Below are 25824 nucleotides of genomic sequence, written 5' to 3'. Positions count from 1 at the left end.
GGTTAGTATTAATCCAAAAATAACCTGCAAGACTCCGTTTAGAAGAAGCGAGATGCAAAAAATCTCGAATTTCCAAAAATAAACAGCCTAATTATACATGAGACAAGCGTATCTGGGTATTGAAAACCTCAAGGGATGCGTACATGATGTGTGTACCATGCGACCACCTTAACTTAAGATTTCCAATGCTAGCACCTTTGACTCACAGATGAAGTATATTAAAGTATATTGTAGGTAGTGTATCAAGATGACAGATATGCCACTTTAAAAAGACAAAATTAAACTCATGGGACACTTTATTAGAACACAAAAAAAAATCGCTATGGCCTCAGTAGTCAACCACTGAAATTATGATATTTCACGATGCCTCTCATTGGGATTGCATTGGCAGCTGCAGTGCACCGTTCTTCCTTACCCGAAGTGGGGCCGCTGTCACAATAGGGGGCGTGAATTTGTAGGCGCCCGTGTGTCTCTATACAATGTAGCCTCCCAAAAAGTACCGCCCCCTTGTCTACAAGGGGGCCAAATAGGAAATGAGCCCCTTTGTGACATAAACAAAGGCCCGATTTTAAAAAAGTACCGTTCAGACACGCCCATTCAAAAAATCACTGAAATGAATGGCAAGGCTTAGAATTAATGAATTGAGTTTTTTTGGGCTGGAAGAGACACTGGGAAGACCAAAAAACAGGAAAAAAAGGAAAAATGTGAAATTCATGGTGGGGCCCCTTTAAGAAACTGCATCAAGATCAACCAAATACATTGGACCTGTGTGTGTGTGTGTGTGTGTGTGTGTGTGTGTGTGTGTGTGTGTGTGTGTGTGTGTGTGTGTGTGTGTGTGTGTGTGTGTGTGTGTGTGGGCGTACCTGTGTGTGTGTGAGGGTCATCTCCCTGACCAGGAAGGCAGAGTTGCCCTCTTCAGTGTGGCACGTTACCGCAAACCCCCCATAGGTGGCGCTACTGTCTGGGTTTGGCCAGTACTGATGGCACTTCACCTACAACACACACAAGCAGCAACATCACACTGACATCAGACATCCTTGACATACTTCAACATCGACCAATGTTTTGCACATAGAGCAGGGGTCTTCAACGTTTTCAGGCCAAGGACCCCTTAGTTGAGAAAGAGATGTGGGGACCCCCACAACCTTTTCATAGATTCCATATACTGTAGTTTTATTGTTTGACAGCACAATCATCATTGTATTTTGGATTCATGTCATTTAGTGTTTTCAGAAACGTATTTAACCACTTGAACCGTCATTAATTAACTTGACATTTCACTCTGTACATAGTCTGCTCTTTTTCCCCTCTACGACAAACCTCTTTGCCGAAAATAGCCGATCTGCAAGCTCACAACGCCTCGCAGAGCTTGTAGATCTGCTATTTTGGCTAAAGTTCTCCGAATATGAACGCTAGGGTTCAAGTGGTTCATAAAAAAAAAGTTTCTATCACACAAATATTTGGAGGACCCCCTGTAGTAACTCTGAGGAGCCCCAATAGGTCCCGGATCCCCTGTTGAAGACCCTTGACATAGAGTATAATCCCCATTGTGCTGAGTCGTCTTTTATACAACTATTATAATCTTATATATATATATATGTTACAGTACGTTTGGGTAACTCAGTACGTTCATTGTAAGAGCGCTTGTTTTGTCGTTCACCACACACCAATCACCACCAGATGGCGACGACAGCCATTCACTAGTGAAGGCGCTGACGTCACTCGTTTGCGACTCTCTTTCTTTATTTACTAGCCTAGCTCGGCAGTGTTTAGCCATTAGCTTACTATGAGCTAGGGAGCGCTCCATTGTAGTCACTTGGACAGGGCGTTTATCGTGGGCTTGCCCAGGCCTTACGGCCTGGGCATAAATATAACGATTGCATTCACCACGGCTTCGTAACTCGCGCGGCCGGCGGCCCTGGCCCGCTCTTCGCGGCCACTCGAGCCTGCGGCGCTCGGGGGCGAAGAGCAGGACCAAGGTCCGCTGGCCTTCGCGCCGCTTGCAATGTCGTGGACAATCGAGCGGCTCCGCCTGGAGGACGTTGTTATGTCGACCACTTGTTCCGCCCCGTGCCGCACGACGAGTGCTCCGTTTCTCGACCGTACTGTTTCTCTATCAAACCGTGACATATATATATATATATATATATATATATATATATTTTTTTTTTTTTTTTTTATTACACTATGGTTTGTGTGCAACTATTCGTGTGACACATTGGGGTCCCCCATGGGTCTGTTATTGGTCAGACCTTCTTACATGTTTAGGTTGATATGTCTCATTTCTGCCCCTGTTCTGAGATCTGTAGAATAGTCCCCACTGCTAAAACGGGCGTATCACCTCTATCCAAAAGCGCACATTTCGGCCGCTTCAAAAGACTTTTTATGAATCGTCCAGACATGCTTCCTAGACATACCAGACCCGCTGTTGTAGCCTGTGAAGGGTTAATAGCCTGTTTACCAGGGCTAAGGAAAGCAATGCTGCCTCGAGCTCTCGCGAGATTTCGCGAGACTTCCCCTCTAGTTCTCAGACCTGAGGCAGGAAGTGGCCGTTCTCATTGCTTTGTTTACATCAATGCACGGAGCGTCTCGCTAAAACACTGTGTGTGGTGACTGTAGGAAGCATGTCTGGACGATTCCTAAAATATTTTTTTGTTTGGAAACGGCCGAAATGTGCGCTTTTGGATAGAGGTGATACGCCCGTTTTAGCAGTGGGGACTATTCTACAGATTTCAGAACAGGGGCAGAAATGAGACATATCAACCGAACCAGGTAAGAACATCTGTGGAAACATTCTCATTCAGGGGGGGGGGGTCCTATTTTGGTCTGTATGCCTCCTTTAACACAAAATCTCCATCTCTAAAATAGTTATGTCCACTGGATGTTTACCTACAGAATATTCACCTATCATGACATGCCCGCAATAGGGACACTTGGGTTAATGTGGTCCACCTAAAAATCCACCTTTGGGCACACATTCATTTTGATATTATTTTTATGATTTGTTTTACCCATCACAACCGGGTAACATTTGAGATTTTAGCATCGGCTATTCCAAAATAGCAGATTTACAAGCTTGTACAAGTGTTTGAATATGATGATTTTTGAATCATTTTGAAGAAATCTTTTTCAACACAAATATTCTCCTCTTCTGGGGTTCAGTTCCCCAATTTGAGAACTTCTGATCTAGAAGGCATTTTTTAGAATGGGCCTCAGGTGGTCAAGGCGGGTTAAGGGAAGGTTAAGTGTCTCCACGTACCCGTCCCCTCTCCACCTGCGTGGTCAACATGACCACCATAGAGGAGCCCTGCTCCCACGTCATCTGCCAGAAGTCAGGGCACGTCTGGGGCAGAGGACCCTGGCACGCTATGTAGCGGTTTATCAGGCTGGAGGCTGGGATCTCCATCTACGAGAGAGAGAGAGAGAGAGAGAGAGAGAGAGAGAGAGAGAGAGAGAGAGAGAGAGAGAGAGAGAGAGAGTGATAGAAATAGGAGGGCAACAAAGAGGGAACATAAGGCGATATATTAGAACCTGCAGACAGAGATTTGTTCCATTTGTACTCTCTCAGAGTTAAATTAACACATTTAGGCCTAGCATTATTTAACGCTTTAACTATTGAAAAATAGCAGATATACAAGCTCACCGCGCAGCACCGAGTGCCGCGCTGCGAGCTTGTAGATCTGCTATTTTTGAAAAAGTAGTGAAAATGTGTGCAAATCTTTAAATATTATGTATTTTCAAAGCGAACGTTTGTAACAAAATCTTGCTTCTGGGTGGTCTCTGGAACTAAATATTTTGAGATGGGGGTCCGTGGCCAAATATATATCATTTTGGGGGTCGTTCAAGTGAAAAGGTTTGAGAACCACTGACATAGTCGTCTCTCAAGAACAGACTAACTGATCTCCAGTTAAGTGAAAGGGACCTTTTCTTTGACGATGGCTAGCCAGATTGCTGACATAGAAACATAGGTTTTTCAAAAATCTTAGAAGGATTCAAAAGACACTTATAGAATCGGGTCAAAATTCAAATTTTCAAGATTTTTCAAAAATAGCAGATCTACAAGCTCGCAACGCGGCACTCGGTGCCGCGCTGTGAGCTTGTATATCTGCTATTTTTCAATAGTTAAAGCATAAAATAATGATACACAATAATGTGTACCCATGGTCTGAGAGATTGAAACATATAATTTATTTTGTATAAAATGGGGGTTCATGGTTGCCAGGTTACAGACCCTGTATCGCTAGCCATACCCCTTTAAAATTTTGTTTAGGTCTGGTGTTGCTCTCATTGAAGAGGTTTTCCTCGTTTGGAAATCCGTCCGGCGAATCAGCGTCGCTTCTCGGGGCTTGTGATCAGCGTGGGTGGGGGTTTCCAAGAACTCAGTGCGATTCCAAGTAACCTAGCGCCGCCGCCGGACCGTAACGTACATTCCCAAACACCGCGTTGCCCGTCTCGGTAATATGCGATCGTATCGATCTCGCTATGAAACATCAGTAGCAGACATGTTTTACTGTGTTTGATTACTAGTTCGTAGCGCTCCTATTCTGCCTGGTTAGCAAGTAGCAAGCAACAGGCTAGTAGCCAGCCACATAACAACACTACGTCATCTGCCTCTTTGGCAACGCCCATCCCAGAAACTGCCTTGGATGAGAGCAGTTTCAGACTGAATAATGGAGTGAAACGAAATGTCAATTCAGGCTGAGTGTCAGGCTAGGTTCATGGCCTAATGATATCAAAGTGGTAGATCCTTGACATTTCTTTTACATTTTTAGAATATACAGGAAGTTCCAAACCTCAAACTACGCTGTAAAGCCTATTTTATTTTATTTAACTCTAAGGGCCCTATTATGATCCAGGTCTTATGCCTTATGCCTTAACTTCTTTACATTTTCTTCACTATTTTGAAAAACATTTTTAAATACTTCAAATGCTGATCTACATCTGCACGTTGTGAACTTGCAGATCAGCTATTTGAAATATTTAAAAAACAAAAACAAAATAGTAAAAAAAGGCAAAGAAGTTAAGGCATAAGGCATAAGACCTGGATCATAATAGGGCCCTGAGTGTCCAAATGGAGTCATAATTAGGGTCCCTTTTGGTTCCATTTGTACTCTCTCAGAGTTACATACCAGTAAGGGCCTGAAGTTCTCCAAAGTGGGGTCTGGGGACCACCGGGTTGTCTTTGGGGGTTAGAGAAGAAGAAACGAAGGGATACTCACATTGATGTAATTTGCATTGATGTAGTCATCTGTGCTTTTCAGAATGACCCGTGTGGCATCATCTAGGAAGAGGTATGACCACAAATGGATGAAGAGGAAGATGAGAGGGAGAGAAGAGAGGAGGATATGACATGAGAAGAGCAAACAAATGACCACCGGTCCGGAACACATCAGCTGTCAGGGAAACTATACCGCCATTTGTTTGTGTTAGCCATGCACAGTACAGTCAGTGATGAAGTTAGAGTAAAGTAGCATGTATTTCTAGAGCACATTTATACACACCGTAACTCCTAATTCATCGAGCCAGACCGATAGATATAGGTTTTGTCACATTACTTTCAGAAGACATCGTTATCTGCAATTATGCAGCCGACGTGTTCTGGATTTTTAACCACTTTCAACCCGCCAATTCTTTTAGCATGTCATTATACGAGAATATAACGAGTAATAATAATAATGGGGGTCCGTAGCCTATGGCAAATTGGGGGTCCCTGAAATTAAAATGGTTGAGAATCACTGCTATAGAGCCGTACAAATCTTCTCTTATGGGGGTCCCTGGCAGATCTTTTCAAAGGGGGGTCCGTCGGCTAAGTGCTGTTAAAAAAGGACATTAAAACAGAAATGTGTGAACATACATGGAGAGATGTCTCGGTAGCGGTTTTTGCAAACGTTCTGAGGTAATTTGGCACACAGCATGGTCATCCCCGGCCTCTTCCTGTACAGTTGCTGTGAGGGCCAAAAAACAAACACACAACAAAATAATGGATAAAAGCTTGATTCATTCACAAATGTACAGTATGACCGTAACCTCCGTGTAGTATCAGTTTTTATAATAGTAAAAAGGTCAAGTATTTAAGTTCAGCTCTGACAGAATGATTACGTTTCCAAATTCATGAATAAATGAATAAATATAATTAAAATCTCTATTACAATACTGTAATGTCACTCCCCCCCATGTTTTTGTGAGTTAACCACTTAAACCCCAGCATTGTGGGGAAAGCTTTCGTTGAAAATCGAAAGCAGCAGATCGACAAGCTCACTACGGGAAGTGCTTCGTCCCGCAGTGGGCTTGTCGCTCTGCTATTTTCAGTTTTGCCACCAGGGGCGTCAATTGGGTATGGCAGGGGTATGCAGCTACCAGTCCAGGGGGGGAAATAAGTTACTTTTAAATATGAATCCATGAATGTCTCTTTGTCTATCTGTGCTGGTTATTATGTTGTTAAATTACAATAAAATAACTACAAATGCAACATTTAACAAGGTATTATAATTTTATTATCCACACTTTTTTTTTCTTTTTCTTTTAAATAATATGTTTATTGTTTTTTCCATTAATAAACTTGGCATATTCCTGTGTTCCGCAGGTCAGCTGCACAGGTGCAATGCATTATTGTTAATTGTGGCACGTTTACTAACATGCCAAGTTTAGCTGCACTTGAACAACCATTCCAGGCTGCCAGATCCAGCCCAAGAAACCGTAGAAACGAGGGGGGAAAATGATATGTACTTCTTAAAATAAATGTATCATGCCTGTTGCTAAGGTATGGCAACATGACTGGTGTCTTGCACGTGCGCGGAGGCGCGCGTGCAAGACACCAGTCATGTTGCCATACCTTAGCTTTTTCTGAACTGACGCCACTGTTCGCCACAATGAATGGAAACAGAAAAGACACAAATAAAAATTATACGAATAGCACAGAGCCCTGGGGGACTCCGCTCGACCATATAAGATCTGAGTGGTTAAGCTGTAATCTTCTAATGAGCAGAGTGAAAGGAGCATGTCTGAGAATGCATGCTATGTATGTCCTATAAAACCGCCTTCTCTCTGTGACACACACACACACACACACACACACACACACACACACACACACACACACACACACACACACACACACACACACACACACACACACACACACACACACACACACACACACACACACACACACACACAGTATTCATGAGAAGTGGTCTAATCTTCAACGCTAAAAGCTGCTCATACACATGCGCGCTGCAGAGTAGCACTGAAATCCATGTAAAGCACCACGCCACAAGGCTTCAGGGTAATCCAAGAAACAACAGCTCAGTGCATATCCGCTTGGGTTATTATAGTGAAGGAAAACTAACAACATTATGAAAACTAAAATGAAAAAGAAAAAAAATGTGTTAAAGGAGCTATAGTCAACTTTTTCTTGAAAAACGGACGCTAAAATAAAAATAATGTTTCGAAAATATTTTATAAAAAAATAAGCTTCATATATGTGTTTCTATTCAAAAATGACCACAAAAAGCGTAAAATAATGATAAAATAATCATTTTGGCAATTGTCAGACCGACACTTTGTTTACATTCTAGTCTATAGACTAGGATGTAAACAAAGTGTCGGCCCTACAATGAAAAAGTTGACTATAGCTCCTTTAACTAAACAAAATAAAAACTAAAAGGGCTGTTTGCACCAAGATGGATTAAACAAAGCTTGTGTGTGTGTGTGTGTGTGTGTGTGTGTGTGTGTGTGTGTGCGTGTGTGCGTGTGTGCGTGCGTGCGTGCGTGCGTGCGTGCGTGCGTGCTGCATTCCTCTCCACTAACAACACAGCAGGACACTCCAAAGAGGAAGTAGTTAAGAGTTGTTGATAAAAGACAGGAAGTCCTAGGAATGTGGAACTCTCTATTTCACCGTTTCTTGGAAGCTGTGCTGGCAACACAAAATGGTATTTACACTACATCAGTCTGTACTGACCCACCATGCATCAAATATGTTCCATCAATCAGCATCAGTCTTGGCCGTCTGGCCAGTGATGTATATCGGACCAGTTACCCATATATGGAGACCCCTGGTACCCATATATGGAGATCCATGTACTGTATGTGGAGATATGCTGTGAGAGCCCAAACATAGTTACTCAGTTATTCGTTATGTGAAAATCCTATGATGTATATCATATCTGACATCATACATACAATCCCTTTCATGCCCATACATGGAGATCCCTGTCTGAACCAGCCACACGGATATGGGCTGTCTTCCTCCATATATCCTGTTAGATATGGGCTTAATGTTGATGACATCAGGGATCTCCATATATGGGCATAAAAGGGATTCTGTTAGAGTGGTTCCCATTACAGCACAGTGATGTCAAAGCGTGATGTCAGAGCGGCAAACCCATAGACCACGCCTGACACTGTGGTTCCCCTGACACATCACTGTGACATCACGTCACAGTGGGGAACCACAGTGTCAGGCGTGACAGAGATACGGACAAGATGTGCCGTTTTTCATAGTTAACTGCGACCTACGGTTGCAATCAGGGACGTGCAGAGAATGTTAGAGAGGCAGGGGCTGACAAAAAAAAATGGCTTTTTGGTGGAAAATCGAAAATAGCAGACCTCCAAGCTCACAACGCGTCACGCTGCGACGCGTTGTGAGCTTGGAGGTCGGCTATTTTCGGTTAGTGATACCACGCTGAACTCAGCATAATCAAGTCAATACTGGAGATGTGGCATACGTCATGGATTTATACACAGAGAGGGCAATTCTTTTAGCATAAGATGCTGCATTCAATTTCAGGAGAGTTTGGACAAGGCAATTCTCTTGAATGCTGCCTTCAGGTAAATGGCATGGAAAGAGGGGCATTTGCATTTCTTTCACCACAGTAAAAACTGCATTCATGACCTGGAGAGGGCACATTTTACAGACAGATAAAAGTGCGGGGGCTCAAGTCCCGGTGCCATGGCATTGGTCCGAAGGTTCATTGGTCCGAAGGTTCATTAGTCAGAATTTGTTAAGAATACTATGCCTAACTCTAACCCTAACCTTAACCTCAGTAACCCTAACTAAATTCGGACTAATGAACCTTCGGACTAATGAACCTTCGGACTTATGGGCAGTCCCCCAAGTCCCCTTTGATGTCTATGTGTGCACGTGCCTGGTCGCAATCAATAAAAGGCAGAAAAGAGAAAAACATCTTCCTCACGTCAAACTGTGCCAGTATGGCTCCGCTGAGCAGGCCTTCCCTCAGCGACAGCATGGAGTCTCTCCAGGCATGCTGGTCCAGCTGAGCCGGGTCCTGGGGAGACTTCTCTGGGATGTACTGGAAGTCTGGCTCAGAGTCCGCCTTCTCCTCCACCACCTCATAGATGGCTGCAGGGACACAGGAAAACATTAAGACCCCATTAATCAGGCCTCTAGAATTATTGAATGCTTTAACCAGTGAAAAATAGCAGATATACAAGCTCCGAGTGCCGCGCTGCGAGCTTGTAGATCTGCTATTTTTGAAAAGTCGTGAAAGACTGTGTGCAAATCTTTGAATGTATGTATTTTTAAAGCGAACGTTTGTAACTCAAATGTTGCCTCTGTGGGGGTACCTGGAACTAAATATTTTGAGAGAAAAGAAAAAGTGAGTGTTAAAATGTTTTCATTTGCTTAGTTCTATTGTTTTATCGCGTTTACCCTGCTAAAATGTGGGGCATGTATACGCATGGGGGCATGCGTACAAGTGGCTAAATATGTCTTTTTAGCCACAATAAGCCAGCAGTTTCTTTATTGCTATTTACTGTAACACTTCTAGCCCCCATAAGTCACATCCAACCATGAAAGGTTTCGTTGTATCTTGGGAATGGGCTTATTCTGTGTAAAATGACATATTTAGCCACTTGTACGCATGCCCCCAACCACTGAAATAAGAATCTCTAAAACAATAGAAAGAAGTAAATAAATAATTTTAACACTCATCTTTTATATTCTTTAATTACAATCTAAAATATGAACCCTTGTTGTAAAAAACGAAAGTTGTCCTTTAAGTGAAAAGGACCTTTTCTTTGACGATGGCGAGCCAGATTGCTGACATAGAAACATAGGTTTTTCAAAAAAACTTAGAAGGATTCAAAAGACACTTAGAATCGGGTCAAAATTCTAATTTTCACAATTTTTTAAAAATAGCAGATCTACAAACTTGAGTGCCGCGCTGAGCTTGTATATCTGCTATTTTTCAATAGTTAAAGCATAAAATAACTAGAAGCAGTGCTCTTCCGAGCACAGGTCTCCACCAGGCCGTGTGTCCTGGTGGTGCTACTGTATAATAGGCCAATGTAAAAAGGGTGGCATATGTTCTTCACCATAGATCTTTCATGGAAATCGGACGCTGCATGCATGATTTGAAGCATTGTGTTCCAAAAATGTGTTTTGCTAAACTCTACCTGCTGGTGGCGCTATAACAGGCCAATGTGAAAAAAGGTAGCATTTGTTCCTTGACCTAGTGGGAATATGTGTGGCAAATTTCACGGTAATCGCAAGCTGCGTTGATGATTTGAAGCATTTTGTTCAAAAACGGAGCAATCCTGCAAACTTTGGAAGCTAATATTAGCCAATCAGGATGGAATATGAAATATCAGACTGATCGGACTTGATCACATGACTATAGAGATACTGTGTACCGATTTGCGTGATTTTTGGATAAAATCTCAAGGAGTAATATGCAAAAATGTGTTTTACATAAGTCTGCCCAAAGGTGGCGCTATAAAAGGCTGATGTGAAAAATGCAGGGCAAAGGTTTATCCTTAGCCTCTAGGGAGTGCGCTTACAAAGTTTGAAACTGATCGGTGGAGTTATAGGTAAAACCACAAATCGGCCTGTTATAGCGCCACCATGAGGCTGATTTAAAAAGAATTAAGTGGCATTTCTTCCTCGGCCTAGTGGGAACGTGTGTGCGCGATTTCATGATAATTGCACTTTGCGTTTGGGATTTGAGGCATTTTGTTCAAAACGGCTCAATCCTACAAACTTTGGAAGCCAATCTTAGCCAATCAGGAAGGAATATGCAAAATCGGACAGATCTGTGTCGATCACATGACTGTCGAGATACTGCCTAACGATTTGTAGGATTTTTGGACAAAATCTGTAAGAGTAGTGCACAGAAATGTGTTTTGCGAACATCGGCCACTAGGTGGCGCAAGAAAAGGCCCATTTGAAAAATTTAGGGCAGAGGTTCTAGATTGGCATCCAGGGAATGTGTGTGCTCACTTTGGCAGCGACCGGGCCAATGGTGACTGAGATTAGCTGCACACAAACTGCGAGGACACACGGACGGACGCACGGACGCACGCACACACGGACGGACGAAGGGGAAAACATACTCTCCCCCAAGCCTTCAGCTGGTGGAGACAATGATACACTATAATGTGTACCCGTTCACCTGAGGCCCAATCTACAAAATGCCCTCTGATCTAAATCAGTGGTTATCAAACTTTTTATTGCAAGAACTCCGGAAATTATATTTACTAGCCCTTACCCGTTCAAAGATATGAGCTCCGAAATGATGTGCAGTGTGTGGGTTATGGGATGTGCACTGTGCACACAGTATATGAGGGATGGAAAGTAACTTTAACTGGTGCTTGCATGCTAATATGTAGGAGCATCAATGTAAGAAATACCCGTTCCATTTAACGGCTACAGAGATACTGTGTACCGATCTGCATGATTTTTGGACAACATCTGTAACAGGGCCAGAACCCCCCCCCCCCCCCCCCCGCCCGCCCGCCCGCCCGCCCCGCCTGCACCCCCCCCCCCCCCCCCCCCCCCCCCGTGTGTGTGTTTGTGTGTGTGTGTGGGTTTGTGTGTGATTGTGCATGGCCTGAACAACAGCGCCCCTCCCTTAACATGTGTGGTCACAAAAGGTACTGTAGGCTAAATAGATATAGATACACCATAAAAATGCTATTATACAGCATACGATTTGTGAAAGTGACAAACGAGCTTCACAGTTATGTCAGGTGTGTTCATATGCTGATGGTGATGCGATTTCAGATCAATTGCTCCAGCCACCGAGGAGAAACGCTGAGACAGACACTCAGACATTCGCAAAATTATAGTATAGATTTGGCCGTGGACGCCCCACACCCCATCTGAAATGGGTTTTTTTGCCCACGAAGAGAAGATTTGCCAGACTTGTCAAACACGTTATCTAAATTGTTCCAACATAGCAGATATACGAGCTTGAATATCTGCTATTTTTGTTGTTGAAACAACCTATTTTGTATACCTCACTGTGTTTTAAGGACATTTTGAAAAAATAAGTAAAGAGAGAAGATCTGAGTACAATAGTAAGGAACCCTGCTGTCTTGCCTAGTGCTCCTTCCACTTAGGTGTCCTCATTGTCTCCACCAGCCGAAGGCTGAGGGGAGAGTATGTTTTCCCCTCCGTCCGTCCGTCCGTGCGTCCGTCCGTCCGTGTGTCCGTGTGTCCGTCCGTGTGTGTGTCCTCGCAGTTTGTGTGCAGCTAATCTCAGTCGCCGTTGGCCCGGTCGCTGCCAAAGTGAGCACACACATTCCCTGGATGCCAATCTAGAACCTCTGCCCTAAATTTTTCAAATGGCCCTCATGGTGGCGCTATAACAGGCCCATTCGTCCTGAGTTTGTGTACAGCTAATCTCCGGCGCCGTTGGCCCGTTCGCTGCCAAAATGAGCACACACACTCCCTGGATGCCAATTCAGAACCTCTGCCCCAAATTTTTCAAATGGCCCTCATGGTGGCGCTATAACAGGCCGATTCGTCCTCCCAGTTTGTGTACAGCTAATCTCCGGTGCCGTTGGCCCGGTCGCTGCCAAAATGAGCACACACACTCCCTGGATGCCAATTCAGAACCTCTGCCCCAAAGTTTTCAAATGGCCCTAATGGTGGCGCTATAACAGGCCGATTTGTGTGGCCTGGTGGAGACCTGTGCTCGGAAGAGCACTGCTTCTAGTTTAGTTGTGCTTTCCCTGCTTTAATGGGTTCATTCTCATTGAACCACCAGAGACGGCATGTAATACCTGGATACATTCACAGTGCGATGCATGCACACAGTCACACTATGTTCAACGTTATTGTCTCCACCAGCCGAAGGCATGGGGGAGAGTATGTTTTCCCCTCCGTCCGTCCGTGTGTCCGTCCGTGCGTGCGTCCGTGCGTCCTCGCAGTTTGTGAGCAGCTAATCTCAGTCGCCGTTGGCCCGGTCGCTGCCAAAGTGAGCACACACATTCCCTGGATGCTAATCTAGAACCTCTGCCCTAAATATTTCAAATGGGCCTTTTCTAGCGCCACCTAGTGGCCGATTTTTGCAAAACACATTTCTGTGCACTACTCTTACAGATTTTGTCCAAAAATCCTACAAATCGGTAGGCAGTATCTCGACAGTCATGTGATCGACACGGATCTGTCCGATTTTGCATATTCCATCCTGATTGGCTAAGATTGGCTTCCAAAGTTTGTAGAATTGAGCCGTTTTGAACAAAATGCCTCAAATCACAAACGCAAAGTGCAATTATCATGAAATCGCGCACACACGTTCCCACTAGGCCGAGGAAGAAATGCCACTTAATTTTCTTTAAATCAGCCTCATGGTGGCGCTATAACAGGTTGATTTGTGGTTTTACCTATAACTCCACCGATCAGTTTCAAACTTTGTAAGCGCACTCCCTAGACAGCCTAGAGGCAAAGGTTGGTCTTGAATACAAACTTGTTTTGTTTTTGTTTTATTTGCTTTCATGTGATTTTAATTGTCTCCACCAGCCGAAGGCATGGGGGAGAGTATGTTTTCCCCTCCGTCCGTCCGTCCGTCCGTGCGTGCGTGCGTCCGTGCGTCCTCTCAGTTTGTGAGCAGCTAATCTCAGTCGCCGTTGGCCCGGTCGCTGCCAAATTGAGCACACACATTCCCTGGATGCTAATCTAGAACCTCTGCCCTAAATATTTCAAATGGGCCTTTTCTAGCGCCACCTAGTGGCCGATGTTTGCAAAACACATTTCTGTGCACTACTCTTACAGATTTTGTCCAAAAATCCTACAAATCGGTAGGCAGTATCTCGACAGTCATGTGATCGACACGGATCTGTCCGATTTTGCATATTCCATCCTGATTGGCTAAGATTGGCTTCCAAAGTTTGTAGAATTGAGCCGTTTTGAACAAAATGCCTCAAATCACAAACGCAAAGTGCAATTATCATGAAATCGCGCATACACGTTCCCACTAGGCCGAGGAAGAAATGCCACTTAATTTTTTTTAAATCAGCCTCATGGTGGCGCTATAACAGGTTGATTTGTGGTTTTACCTATAACTCCACCGATCAGTTTCAAACTTTGTAAGCGCACTCCCTAGAGGCAAAGGATAAACCTTTGCCCTGCATTTTTCACATCAGCCTTTTATAGCGCCACCTTTGGGCCGACTTATGTAAAACACATTTTTGGATATTACTCCTTGAGATTTTATTCAAAAATCACGCAAATCGGTACACAGTATCTCTATAGTCATGTGATCAAGTCCGATCCGTCTGATATTTCATATTCCATCCTGATTGGCTAATATTAGCTTCCAAAGTTTGCAGGATTGCTCCGTTTTTGAACAAAATGCCTCAAATCATCAACGCAGCTTGCGATTACCGTGAAATTTGCCACACATATTCCCACTAGGTCAAGGAACAAATGCTACCTTTTTCACATTGGTCTGTTATAGCACCACCAGCAGGTAGACTTTAGCAAAACACATTTTTGGAACAATGCTTCAAATCATGCATGCAGCTCCGATTGCCATGAAAAATCTAAGGTGAAGAACATATGCCACCCTTTTTACATTGGCCTATTATACAGTAGCACCACCAGGACGCACGGCCTGGTGGAGACCTGTGCTCGGAAGAGCACTGCTTCTAGTTATACAGTGTGTGCATGATATAGTTCATAGATGAAAATAGAACAGAGATGAGACACTGCTGTTGACAGAGAGAGAGAGGGAGAGAGAGAGAGAGAGAGAGAGAGAGAGAGAGAGGGGGGAGAAAAGAAACATGTCGATATCAAACAGAATGTACATTTCAGTTAAAGGAATACTCCGCAATTTTTCAAGCTCTTCTCCACGTCTTTATCGGTAGCAGTACGGACAAACACAAGGTGCTTGGTCCGTCGATGCTCTCTGTAATGCTGAGACTGCACAATGGAAGGCACCACATCAACAACTACAGACAAATTCTCTCGTCTGACACCGGGGGTGATGGCTTCGAGAACTATTAAAGAACCAACATGATCAGAAGAATAGGACAGAGAATGTGCCATTTGTCAGCTGTCAATGACGTGCAAACAGAATTTGTTTAGGATTGATCAACGTGCGGCAGCTTTTGGCCAAATAAGATCTCAAATGAAGAACTTTACAAGAAGACAGGCAGCTTGCATATGTCCCTTGAGATTAGGAAACGCAGGTTAAGATGGCTCGGTCATGTGTTAAGGATGCCCAATGAAAGGTTACCCAAAGTTGCCTTGAGATGGACCCCAATTGGGAAAAGAAAGAGAGGCAGACCAAAGAACACCTGGCAAGTGATGACAGAGCTGAAGGAGATGGGTCTTTACTGGGACGAAGCACAGGCCAAAGCACGAGACAGGGTTCAGTGGCAGTGTGTGATTGCAGCCTTATGCCCCAACCGGGACGAAGAGGATAAGTAAGTAAGTAAGTAACGTGCGGCAGCACACTCCTTTAAACCATTAAAAGAGGGAAAGCATCCGTGTCATTTTATATATGAGCTAAAAAGCATTCTGGGACATCCAGTTGATTGACAGGGATTTGAATATAACATGCAATCTTACATGTTCCTTACCATAAGACAGAATCAAACATCAATCCCTGCTTGACCCAATTAAGATACTAAGACTGTCTTTTATCAACTTTGATCTCATCCTTCTGAAATGCTTTGCCACATGCTTTTCATACATAACACAGTAAAATCCATAGTTTTCATTCAACGTGTAGAGCAGTGTGTCCATTTGGTTCCATTTGTACATCTGATTTCACTGATAACACTGTAACACTGATTTGGCTGTGTATGTCACCAATAACTGGGATAAACCGAATGCAGGATTAGATTTATGCACATACTGTAAAAACCATTAGAATGCAATATGTACCACTCTTAGCAATTACACAACTATAAACCCGCTGTGTGACTTGACCAGAACATAGTTCACTTATACAGTACATGACCAGGCAGTGTACTTGTACTTGTTAAAAGTAGAAACAAAGGGTATAAGGGGAATGGCGTGCCCTGGCTATCTTTGGCACAGATTAAACTAGTCCAAGAATTTGGGGTGCATACAAGTACTGGAGCTGCGTGTTTGGGAGCACTGGCAACTTAATCACAGTGTCCTCTGTTAGATTTCTGGCAGGACACTTGCGTTGCATCATGTCATGCTCCCCTTTCTGCCCTTGGTTCCCCGTCTCCCTAATCTGAACTGTCCAAATAAAAGCAAAAAAAAATGAACCTAGAAAAGAAAAAGTAACAAACGAAGGCGCTGTCCACACAACGCTGTTTTCTAGAGAAACCGGAAAAATAAAATGTCAGATATGCCATCTGTTTAGAAGACAACAGTGTTTTTCGGGGGTTGAAAACGCGACAAAGTAAAACCTCCATCCAGGGTGTAAAACTGAAGACGCACCTCCTTGCGTCTCCATGTGAACAGGAAAAACAGAGGAAACGACAAAACATGTGATGCCATGGCTCACGTGCAGACTACGTGCGGCCACGTTACCATGGTGAATGTAAACAAGGAAGCAGAATGGCGTCGCTCGTCTATCTGTGCGTCACCGCCCCCTAGCAACACGGCATGCACATTACATCGTTTTCAATGCTAATGCATTAACATGCACCCTGTAGACAATATGCCTTCCGGTGTGTTCCAAGATTTCTAGTGGAAGTCTGCGTTTAACGGACGTTACGTCACGCGGTGCGGGTCTGTTTACATTCACCAGCGAAAAAACTAAAATAGATTGTAGCTCTTAACTCACTCAATAGGTGTAACATTGCTTGAATCAATGTTTTTGTTTGTATATTGTTTATTGCGAGCGCAACCGACGGAGCAGGAGACGTAGACCAGAGTTAATTTCGTGCAGGGAATACGTTTGCAGGAACACCGCACCGTGAAAAAAATACAGCTTCCGGTGAAATTCCTACGGCGGAAGTTGAACGCTTTCTGCCTTCTATTGTCACCAGGCTTTTCTCTTCGGAGATGAGTAAGCCTGGCTACGCGAGGCTAATTAACATGTAGACGCACAATAACAAGTGAGAACGCAACAAAATGTTGCCGCTTTCTCTAGAGACCGTTATCGAGTAAACGTGACCTAACGGTCCAAGCTCCCTCAGTGGATCTGACCAATGAGGTTGACGCATCAATAAGTCGTACAAACAGCGTTGAGTTCCCTTCACCGTTTCTGACCAATGAGAACAACAACTCACCGTTTGGCCTGACCAATAGGATGAGCTCTCCCGAGTGGCTCTCACAGCTGGCCTTGATGAACATGACCACCTGGTCGTGGGTGTGGTCAGAGATGTCCCGCCCGTTAATCAACACCACCTGGTCGCCCTCGTTAAGGCGAGGCACACACAGGTCAGCCTGCAAGGGGAGGGGAGAGGGATATATAGAGAGAGAGAGAGTGAGCGTTTGTGTGTGAGTGTGAGTGTGAGTGAGTGTGTGTGTGTGTGTGTGTGTGTGTGTGTGTGTGTGTGTGTGTGTGTGTGTGTGTGTGTGTGTGTGTGTGTGTGTGTGTGTGTGTGTGTGTGTGTGTGTGTGTGTGTAACTTACCGATGTTCCAGGGGCCACTCGAGACACAATGATGGGCATCTTTTGGTCCGCACCCCCCTGTAGAAACACAGACAAACATGGTGTTGTGTCAGCCTCGCGTCCTGTTCCAGTTAAGGCCTGTCACCTGTCACAATTACCACGTCATTCCAGAAGATCACAATTATTTAGCTAAATCTTCCTAATCGTTTACATGTTGAGAAAGGTACATGCATTTTGAAACTGTTTAAAAAAATAGTGGAAATAGCCTTATCTACAAGCATGTAGATCGGCTATTTCCACAATTTTGTAAATATTACATTTTTTGGACGTTATTTATTTTGATTATTGGTATCTGTCATTTCTTTCTGTATATGGGTTTTTATCGTGATCTCCCCCCGTACAGCTTTCCTTTACAAGGCGTAAGAGCCACACCACTAGACCATTAATCGCGATTATTTGCGTGACAATGAATGGAGAAAGGGAACGTCCTAATGGTGGACAGCCCTGGCAGTGCACTGCTCTCACCTTGACGTTGAAGCCGAAGCGGCCATGCTCATCGGGCTTCATCTTGATCAGGACCAGATTATCATGAGGAACGACTCCGTTTAGCTGCACGCAGGACACACACACACACGCACGCACATGCACACACACACACACACACACACACACACACACACACACACACACACACACACACACACACACACACACACACACACACACACACACACACACACACACACACACACACACACACACACACACACACACACACACACACACACACACACAGTCAATAACAATGTTGAGGGGTTGCAATGTAGTAGCAGCTCTACAGTTATGGCTGCAACTATCATCTACAATCATCTTGACGATTTATTTGTTGATTATTTTGGGATCAATCGACAAAATATATATCTATTAAGGATGGGACGATACGCGATATTATCGTTTATCGTGATAAAAAACACTCACGATAATCGTATCGTGGAGATTTAGATTTATCGTGATATTGTCCTCCATTTTGCACTGGGATCAATTCACCGTTTTATTTGCCGAGCTGCATATCCGGTACCACTTAAACCCTTAATTGGTAAAAAGTACAAATATACATACTTGATAGAGTCTTTTTTTAACTCCCTATCAAATGTCTTTGCCAAAAAATAGCCGATCTACAAGCTCACAACGCGTCGCAACGCGATGCGTTGTGAGCTTGTAGATCTGCTATTTTTTGGCAAATGTTCCGCCCCAGGATAATGGATTTTGATTATCGCGATGATATCGTAAATCGCGATTTCTTTTGTCACAATAATCGTGATATGACATTTTCATATCGTCCCATCCTTAATATCAATACACATATTAGCTTATCCCATGGGGCAACTTCAGTTGTCAGCTTAACCCAGCTGAGTGCTGCCCACAGGGAAGCAATTTGGGGCTAAATGTCTTGCTCAGGGACACTTTGACACATTGCTGGCCTGTACCTGGAATCGTACCTGCGACATCCAGGGGCTCTGGTTCCCCAGGCGGGCTCACTAACCGGGCTCACACTAACCAGGCTCACGAATTACAAAACACTCAGCTATGGCCGCCCATTAATAAAGCAGCTCAGGACTATGTCTTCCCATAGGATCCCAGTCTAACAGATTTTCACTAGTTTGGGTCCCGGGCAAACTCTCTCTTTTGGATCTCGAGCTGAAACATTCTGGGAACCACTGCTGTTACAGTAATTCACTGGTAACTCAAACTTTTCCCACTCTGTTAAGGGGGTTCCACACGGTACGCGGTCACCGCCTGCTAGTAATTCATTTTCAATGAGAGGCGGGCGGCTTTTTCGGCCGCGCAGCGAAGTTTTGGGGCGGCGAGGCGATCGGGCGCAGTCCCGTGAAATCCACCGCGAGCGTGCTCATTTGTGCATGTGTACGCGGGCGGTGAGAGATGGATTGTGTTCATCTTTGTGAAATACCGCGCAGCGTTTACTCACTGAGCGAGTGTGTTTTGTGTCTCACCGCGGTGCTGCCACTGCTGATCCTAGCGGCAGCCCCGACGGCAACCGCGTATCGTGTGGAGCCCCCTTCAGACTGGGATCCTATGGGAATACATGGTCCTGAGCTGCTTTAATGATAGATATTTATCCGATTGATCCCCAAAAAATCAACAAGCTCACAGTTTTTTGTTATTGCTTGTAGATCTGCTTCAAATTCCTTGAAATGATATGGTTTAGAGAGCCACAGAGTTAAGAGAGTGAGGAGCAGCCTCACCGTGGTCTTGTCTGCGTTGGCGGGGACGTCGTACATCTCGTTGAGGTGGTTGTCCAGCAGGCTCTGCTGGGAGTGGGCCGCGATGATCTGGCTCAGGGTCTTCCTGCTCAGCTGCTTGGGGGGCAGCGCTGGGGGCTGGCCGTCAATACCCTCTGGAGACCTGAGAAAGAGACATAGCGAGAGACAGAGAAAGAGACATAGCGAGAGACAGAGAGAGACAGAGAGAGAGACAGAGAGAGAGAGAGAGAGACAGAGAGAGAGACAGAGAGAGAGAGAGACAGAGAGAGAGACAGAGAGACAGAGAGAGACAGAGAGAGAGACAGAGAGAGAGAGAGAGAGACAGAGAGAGAGACAGAGAGAGAGAGAGACAGAGAGAGAGAGAGACAGAGAGAGAGACAGAGAGAGAGACAGAGACAGAGAGAGAGACAGAGAGAGAGAGAGAGAAGTGGACGAGGTGAGGGAGTGAGTTGGCCAAGTTGTTTTGTATTATGTTCATGAGATGTAAGCTATATGTTTTTTTTTGTAGAGAGACAGGTAGAGAGAGGTCAACCAGGTGCTCAATGGATATATGTAGCAGTTGAGTTAAAAACGTAGATTGGTATAATTATACCAGTAACGGTCTTCAAAATACACAAACTGTTCATATAATGTGTAAACGGAGATGCCAATAAAATCCAAAGAGAGAGAAACATTGTACACACACACACGCACGCACACACACACACACACACACACACACACACACACACACACACACACACACACACACACACACACACACACACACACACACACACACACACACACACACACACACACACACACACACACACACACACACACACACACACACACACACACACACACACACACACACACACAGTGAGATTAGGTTAACAGACTGTCTCAAGGTCCTTCAGTTTAACAGAGGAAAAAGGTGTCTGTCTGTCTGTCTGTGTGTGTGTGTGTGTGTGTGTGTGTCTCAATGTTTTGTATTTATCATTATAGTATAGTTTAGATTTTTTAGTTTAATGTTTACTTTTGTGTGTGTGTGTGTGCGCGCATGCGTGCGTGTGCGTGCGTGAGTGTGTGTGTGAGAGAGAGCGAGAGAGAGAGAGAGAGAGAGAGAGAGAGAGAGAGAGTGAGAGGAGAAGGAGACTGATGACATTACATGGTTTGTCAGGTATGGCTTTCAGTCGCAGCATGGCTGTGCCTCAGGGGAGGAGGTGGAGGGATGAAAGACAGTCATTCTAGTGTGTGTGTGTGTGTGTGTGTGTGTGTGTGTGTGTGTGTGTGTGTGTGTGTGTGTGTGTGTGTGTGTGTGTGTGTGCGTGCGTGTGATGTGCACACCTACTGTACCGCGCGTGTCAAAGCACACTCCTCGGGGGAGCGAGCACCAGTCAAACCACATTGCCCTTGTTATGGTCGGCTACTGCTTGGTGCCACTTTGTGCCTTCAACAAACACACGTGTACACGCACGCATGCACGCACAAACATTTACTATGGGGTCGGGACGAGGTCATGTTTTCCATAGGCAGAGACACAGTGCATGGGTCTTCAACAGGGGGTCCGGGACCCCTAGGGGGTCCTCAGAGTTACTACAGGGGATCCTCCAAATCTTTGAGTGATAGAAACTTTTTTTTTCTCCTTTTTTATAATAACCATTTGAACGCTAGCGTCCATATTCTGATAACTTTAGCCAAACATTTTTTTGGTAAAGAGCTTTGGTGTAGAGGGGAAAAAGAGCAGACTAAGTATAGAGTGAAAGGTCAAGTTTATTAAGTATCGACGGTTCAAGTGTTTAAATATCTGAAAACAATTGACATGAATCCAAAATACACTGATCGTTGTGCTGTCAAACGATGAAACTATATGGAATCCAGGTTGTGGGGGTCCCTGCTTCATCTCTCTCTCAGCTAAGGGGTCCTTGGCTTGAAACTGTTGAAAACCCCTGGCAATAGACCATAGACCAGTGGATCTCAAAGTGGATTCCAGGGACTCTGATAGCCTTCACAAGTCTGTGTATAATGCTGAGTGAAACAGCTTGTCTTTTTTTTGTTTTTGTTTCTTCTCTCCAGCATATATAGCGTGTGTGTGTGTGTGTGTGTGTGTGTGTGTGTGTGTGTGTGTGTGTGTGTGTGTGTGTGTGTGTGTGTGTGTGCGCGCGTGCGTGCGTGCGTGCGTGCGTGCGTGCGTGCGTGTTGCAGAGTGCGGTCTAGGGAGAAAGAGCAGGTGCTTATGTCATCTCTTGGCTCTGTGACAGAGAGATGAACAGACGACTTGGCACTTGGACTTGTGTGTATGTGTGCGGAACACGGCAATGTTACTTAACCACCCTGGATTCCAACTGAGAAATGTTCCATCTCACAACGAGAGAAAACATACACTATCTGCAGTCTGTTTTGATGCCGTTTCAGATCGCTGAGCTACACCAGAGGGACTTGGCGACCAATTCCACCTTACATCAGCTTGGCAAAGACTGCGTTAAAATAACAAGTACAGCATTTTGGTCCACTGTCAACAGGCGAACCGGAACCAGCATCAAAGTGAAAGAGGGACATTCAACGGATTCTAGCTGTCGTCTACACACAGGATTTCATTCTTTGTACCAAAGCCCATGGGCTTCACATCGTTTAATAATTCCCTTAGACTCCTCAACCTAAGCCTTGGACTTTGTATGCAAACGGAAACTGCATAAATGTTTCACTGACATCTTATGGAGTGTTGAGTGCAGAGAACTACCGTAGCAGACCTTTATTTGCCACCCGTTCCGTTCATTTCCTAGGCTTTAGTAACATTATAAAACATACACACAATCATCCTCACCCACATACAGCCATACTGCCAATACTTACGAGGAACATCGCACACTATATAGTCTGATTGAAATCAGACAATAAAAAAGGTGTTAAATCTAAATGAGAAAATCCAACATCATAGTATTTATTGTTTTTTGCATCGTTTCTTCTTTGAGCTTAATTGCTTTTAGGAATTTACCAGATACACCACACACACACACACATACATACACAGACACACACACACACTCCTGGTTCAGCCTTGTGTCGTATAACCCCTCAGCCATGCTACCCCCGCCTATTTTTTTTAACAGCTCGCTTTTCAAAGGGCTCATCTTTTCATTTAGGCCTGTTAAATGACATGGGCGAGGGTGTGAACCATTGGGAAAAGCCACAAACACACAGGCAGACCGACTCAAATCTGCCATCTCAGCGGCTCCGCCAGACAGAGTGGCACTGCCGCTGACGACTTCAATTAAAACCAAAAATTAAAAGGCTGACTTGTTGACTCTGTGTGTGTGTGTGTGTGTGTGTGTGTGTGTGTGTGTGTGTGTGTGTGTGTGTGTGTGTGTGTGTGTGTGTGTGTGTGTGTGTGTGTGTGTGTGTGTGTGTGTGTGTGTGTGTGTGTGTGTGTGTAGAGTGGCATCCATTGCTGCACCACCAGGTCAAGAAAGAGCTTATTTGGAAGACTATTGGTTCTTTACCAAGGATCATCAATATGTCCATGGCAAAGACTTGGCCTTGTCCGTGGCACATTTGAGGTTTTCAGTTTTACACAAAAGTATGATGTTCATATTTTGATTATAAGACCCGATTACTGAACGTCAAGTCTCCAGGTTTCCTTCAGAATATGTGTGACACAGCCACAGGTTTTAATGGGTTAAAGATGATAAACTTAAGGGGAGTGGTGTGGGTGGAGAGAGAGATAGAGAGATAGATAGGGAGAGAGATAGAGAGAGACAGACAGAGGCGTCACAAGGAGGGGTAAAGTGGGACTGAGTTACTATAAGGTGGAGGGGCCTTTATACTCAAGCTATTGAAAAATAACAGATATACAAGCAGCACAGCACAAGTGCCGCGCTGCGAGCTTGTAGATCTGCTATTTCTGAAAAGTCGTAAAAATGTGTGCAAATCCTTGAATATATGTATTTTTTAAGCAAACATTTGTAACTCAAATGTTAACTTCTGGTGTGTCCCTGGAACTAAATATTTTGAGATGGGGGTCCGTGGCCAAATACATATCATTTTGGAGGTCCTTCACATGAAAAGATTTGAGCACCACTGACATAGAAACGTGTCAAAGACTTGCACACATTTTCACGATTTTTCAAAAATAGCAGATCTACAAGCTCGCAGTGCGGCACTTGGTGCCACGCTGTGAGCTTGTATATCTGCAATTTTTTCAATAGTTAAAGCACAAAATAACGCAGTTAATCCTTGTACCAGGGGCCCAGAATTTGGTGCGACACCCCTGTAGACAGATTTGGAGCCGTTGTATGGAATGAGGCAAGAAGAATGGCTACAAACATAAGAGACAACCTCTTCTTTCACTTTGTGACACGCCATCACAATAAGATGCTTTTTATCAGCCACTGTAGACACACATCATCAGCTAACGCAGCCTTCCAGTTTTAATAATCTCTCCTGAATAATGTACAGTATTTTGCATGTGGTATTTTCTAACGAAGTCATGGCGTCACTCGCTCATTCCCCGGTTCGCGGAAGTAATTTCTCTATGGAGAATAACATTGAGTCATCTTAAAATCGTCTCATATAAGCCTTGTGGTCCAAAAATAAACAAACGGTCTCCGCGATATTGTCGGGGAGGTGGCTCTGTATGGTTTATGATAGTCAGTCACTAATATTTGATACAGTCTGTTTATGGTGAAATTTTAACTAATTCGGCGACAGTAACATTAGCATTTTCTCACCATCAGTTGATTCTTCATATCCATATGAGTCAAACCGCTGAGCTCATTTGTTTATGTTTGGGACACAGTTCTTATATGACGCGATATGAAAAAAGTCTATGTTGGGAACTCAGAATGGGGGAAATAAAAATGGGAACCAGGTAGGATGTGTAAATGACGTCAAACTTTGTTACTCTATATTGACAACAAAGTCACTTTGTCACTATCATTTGCTTTCTTAAGTTCATAAGGGTGTGAGCTTGTAGATTGACAACAGTTACTGCCAGCACGAGGACACCGTTATAATGTTGCCCACACAACACACTGAACCTTCAAGAGGTTTCATCGGTTGTGGTTTATCTGAGGCCAAGCGTGTCAGGAGCCAGTGGACCGTCCAGTGTGATTCGGTTGTATTTCGACAGGAGCATGTGGGTTATCGGTGTGACCTCTAAACAGCCTTTCGAAAAACACTGCTTTGTTTCAACGCCAATTGGACTTGGAAATGAGGCAATGGGATGGTCTTTGACCGGGGCATACATCCAACCAGGCCACAGGTTTTATTTTAGGGCACGTTTAGCAAATTCACACGGTTCTACACCCTTGTTTTTCTGAGGCCAACTATAAAACAGCTAAACTGTAAAATACTGAGTGTTAAATTTAAGCCGGAGGGTTTGCGGTGCGGGTACATTTGCACCCTCATTGTGGCAATGCTATACTGAAAAGGCATGTCTTGTGTCTGTGTGTCTATGAGTGAGCAAGTGAGCGTGCGTGTGTGTAAGAGACACCTTTGACTTCTCCAAGCCTGATGATTTTCCTAATTCAAACCCAACCACTTAAGCGTTGTTTTATACTTTGGTCGTATGATGGTGTCGTGCAGGGAAAACATCGCTCAGAGCTTACAGATAGGCCATTTCGTCTATTTCCGCCTATATCGACACACCCAAAATTAGGGACACCAGGGTTAATGTGGTTTAGGCCAATAGTTGAGGTCTGTGGTCTGTTGGTAATGAGCCATATACTGTGGTTTACTGTCGAACCCACATGTCAATAACAGCATTGGTTCAAT

General features: G+C 44.3%; 1 protein-coding gene across 1 annotated transcript in view; it reads right to left on the bottom strand.

Annotated features, from left to right (window-relative positions):
• ptpn4a (protein tyrosine phosphatase non-receptor type 4a) overlaps positions 1-25824 on the bottom strand; it is a gene marked incomplete at its 3' end in the record, with an annotated part of 142647 nt that overhangs the window by 8515 nt on the left and 108308 nt on the right. Inside the window, exons 14-22 of the mRNA XM_080752885.1 lie at positions 20050-20209; positions 18311-18394; positions 17807-17863; positions 17461-17617; positions 9195-9361; positions 5855-5945; positions 5220-5281; positions 3260-3406; positions 864-992 (exon numbers count right to left, since the gene is read on the bottom strand). Of these exons, the coding sequence (XP_080609011.1) occupies positions 864-992; positions 3260-3406; positions 5220-5281; positions 5855-5945; positions 9195-9361; positions 17461-17617; positions 17807-17863; positions 18311-18394; positions 20050-20209 (1054 nt within the window). The remainder of the gene's footprint in view (positions 1-863; positions 993-3259; positions 3407-5219; positions 5282-5854; positions 5946-9194; positions 9362-17460; positions 17618-17806; positions 17864-18310; positions 18395-20049; positions 20210-25824) is intronic.

This window comes from Nannobrachium achirus (genome assembly GCF_963921795.1).
Source record: "Nannobrachium achirus genome assembly, chromosome: 22".
NCBI lineage: Eukaryota > Metazoa > Chordata > Actinopteri > Myctophiformes > Myctophidae > Nannobrachium > Nannobrachium achirus.
This window is presented reverse-complemented; position numbering and strand designations above follow the sequence as displayed.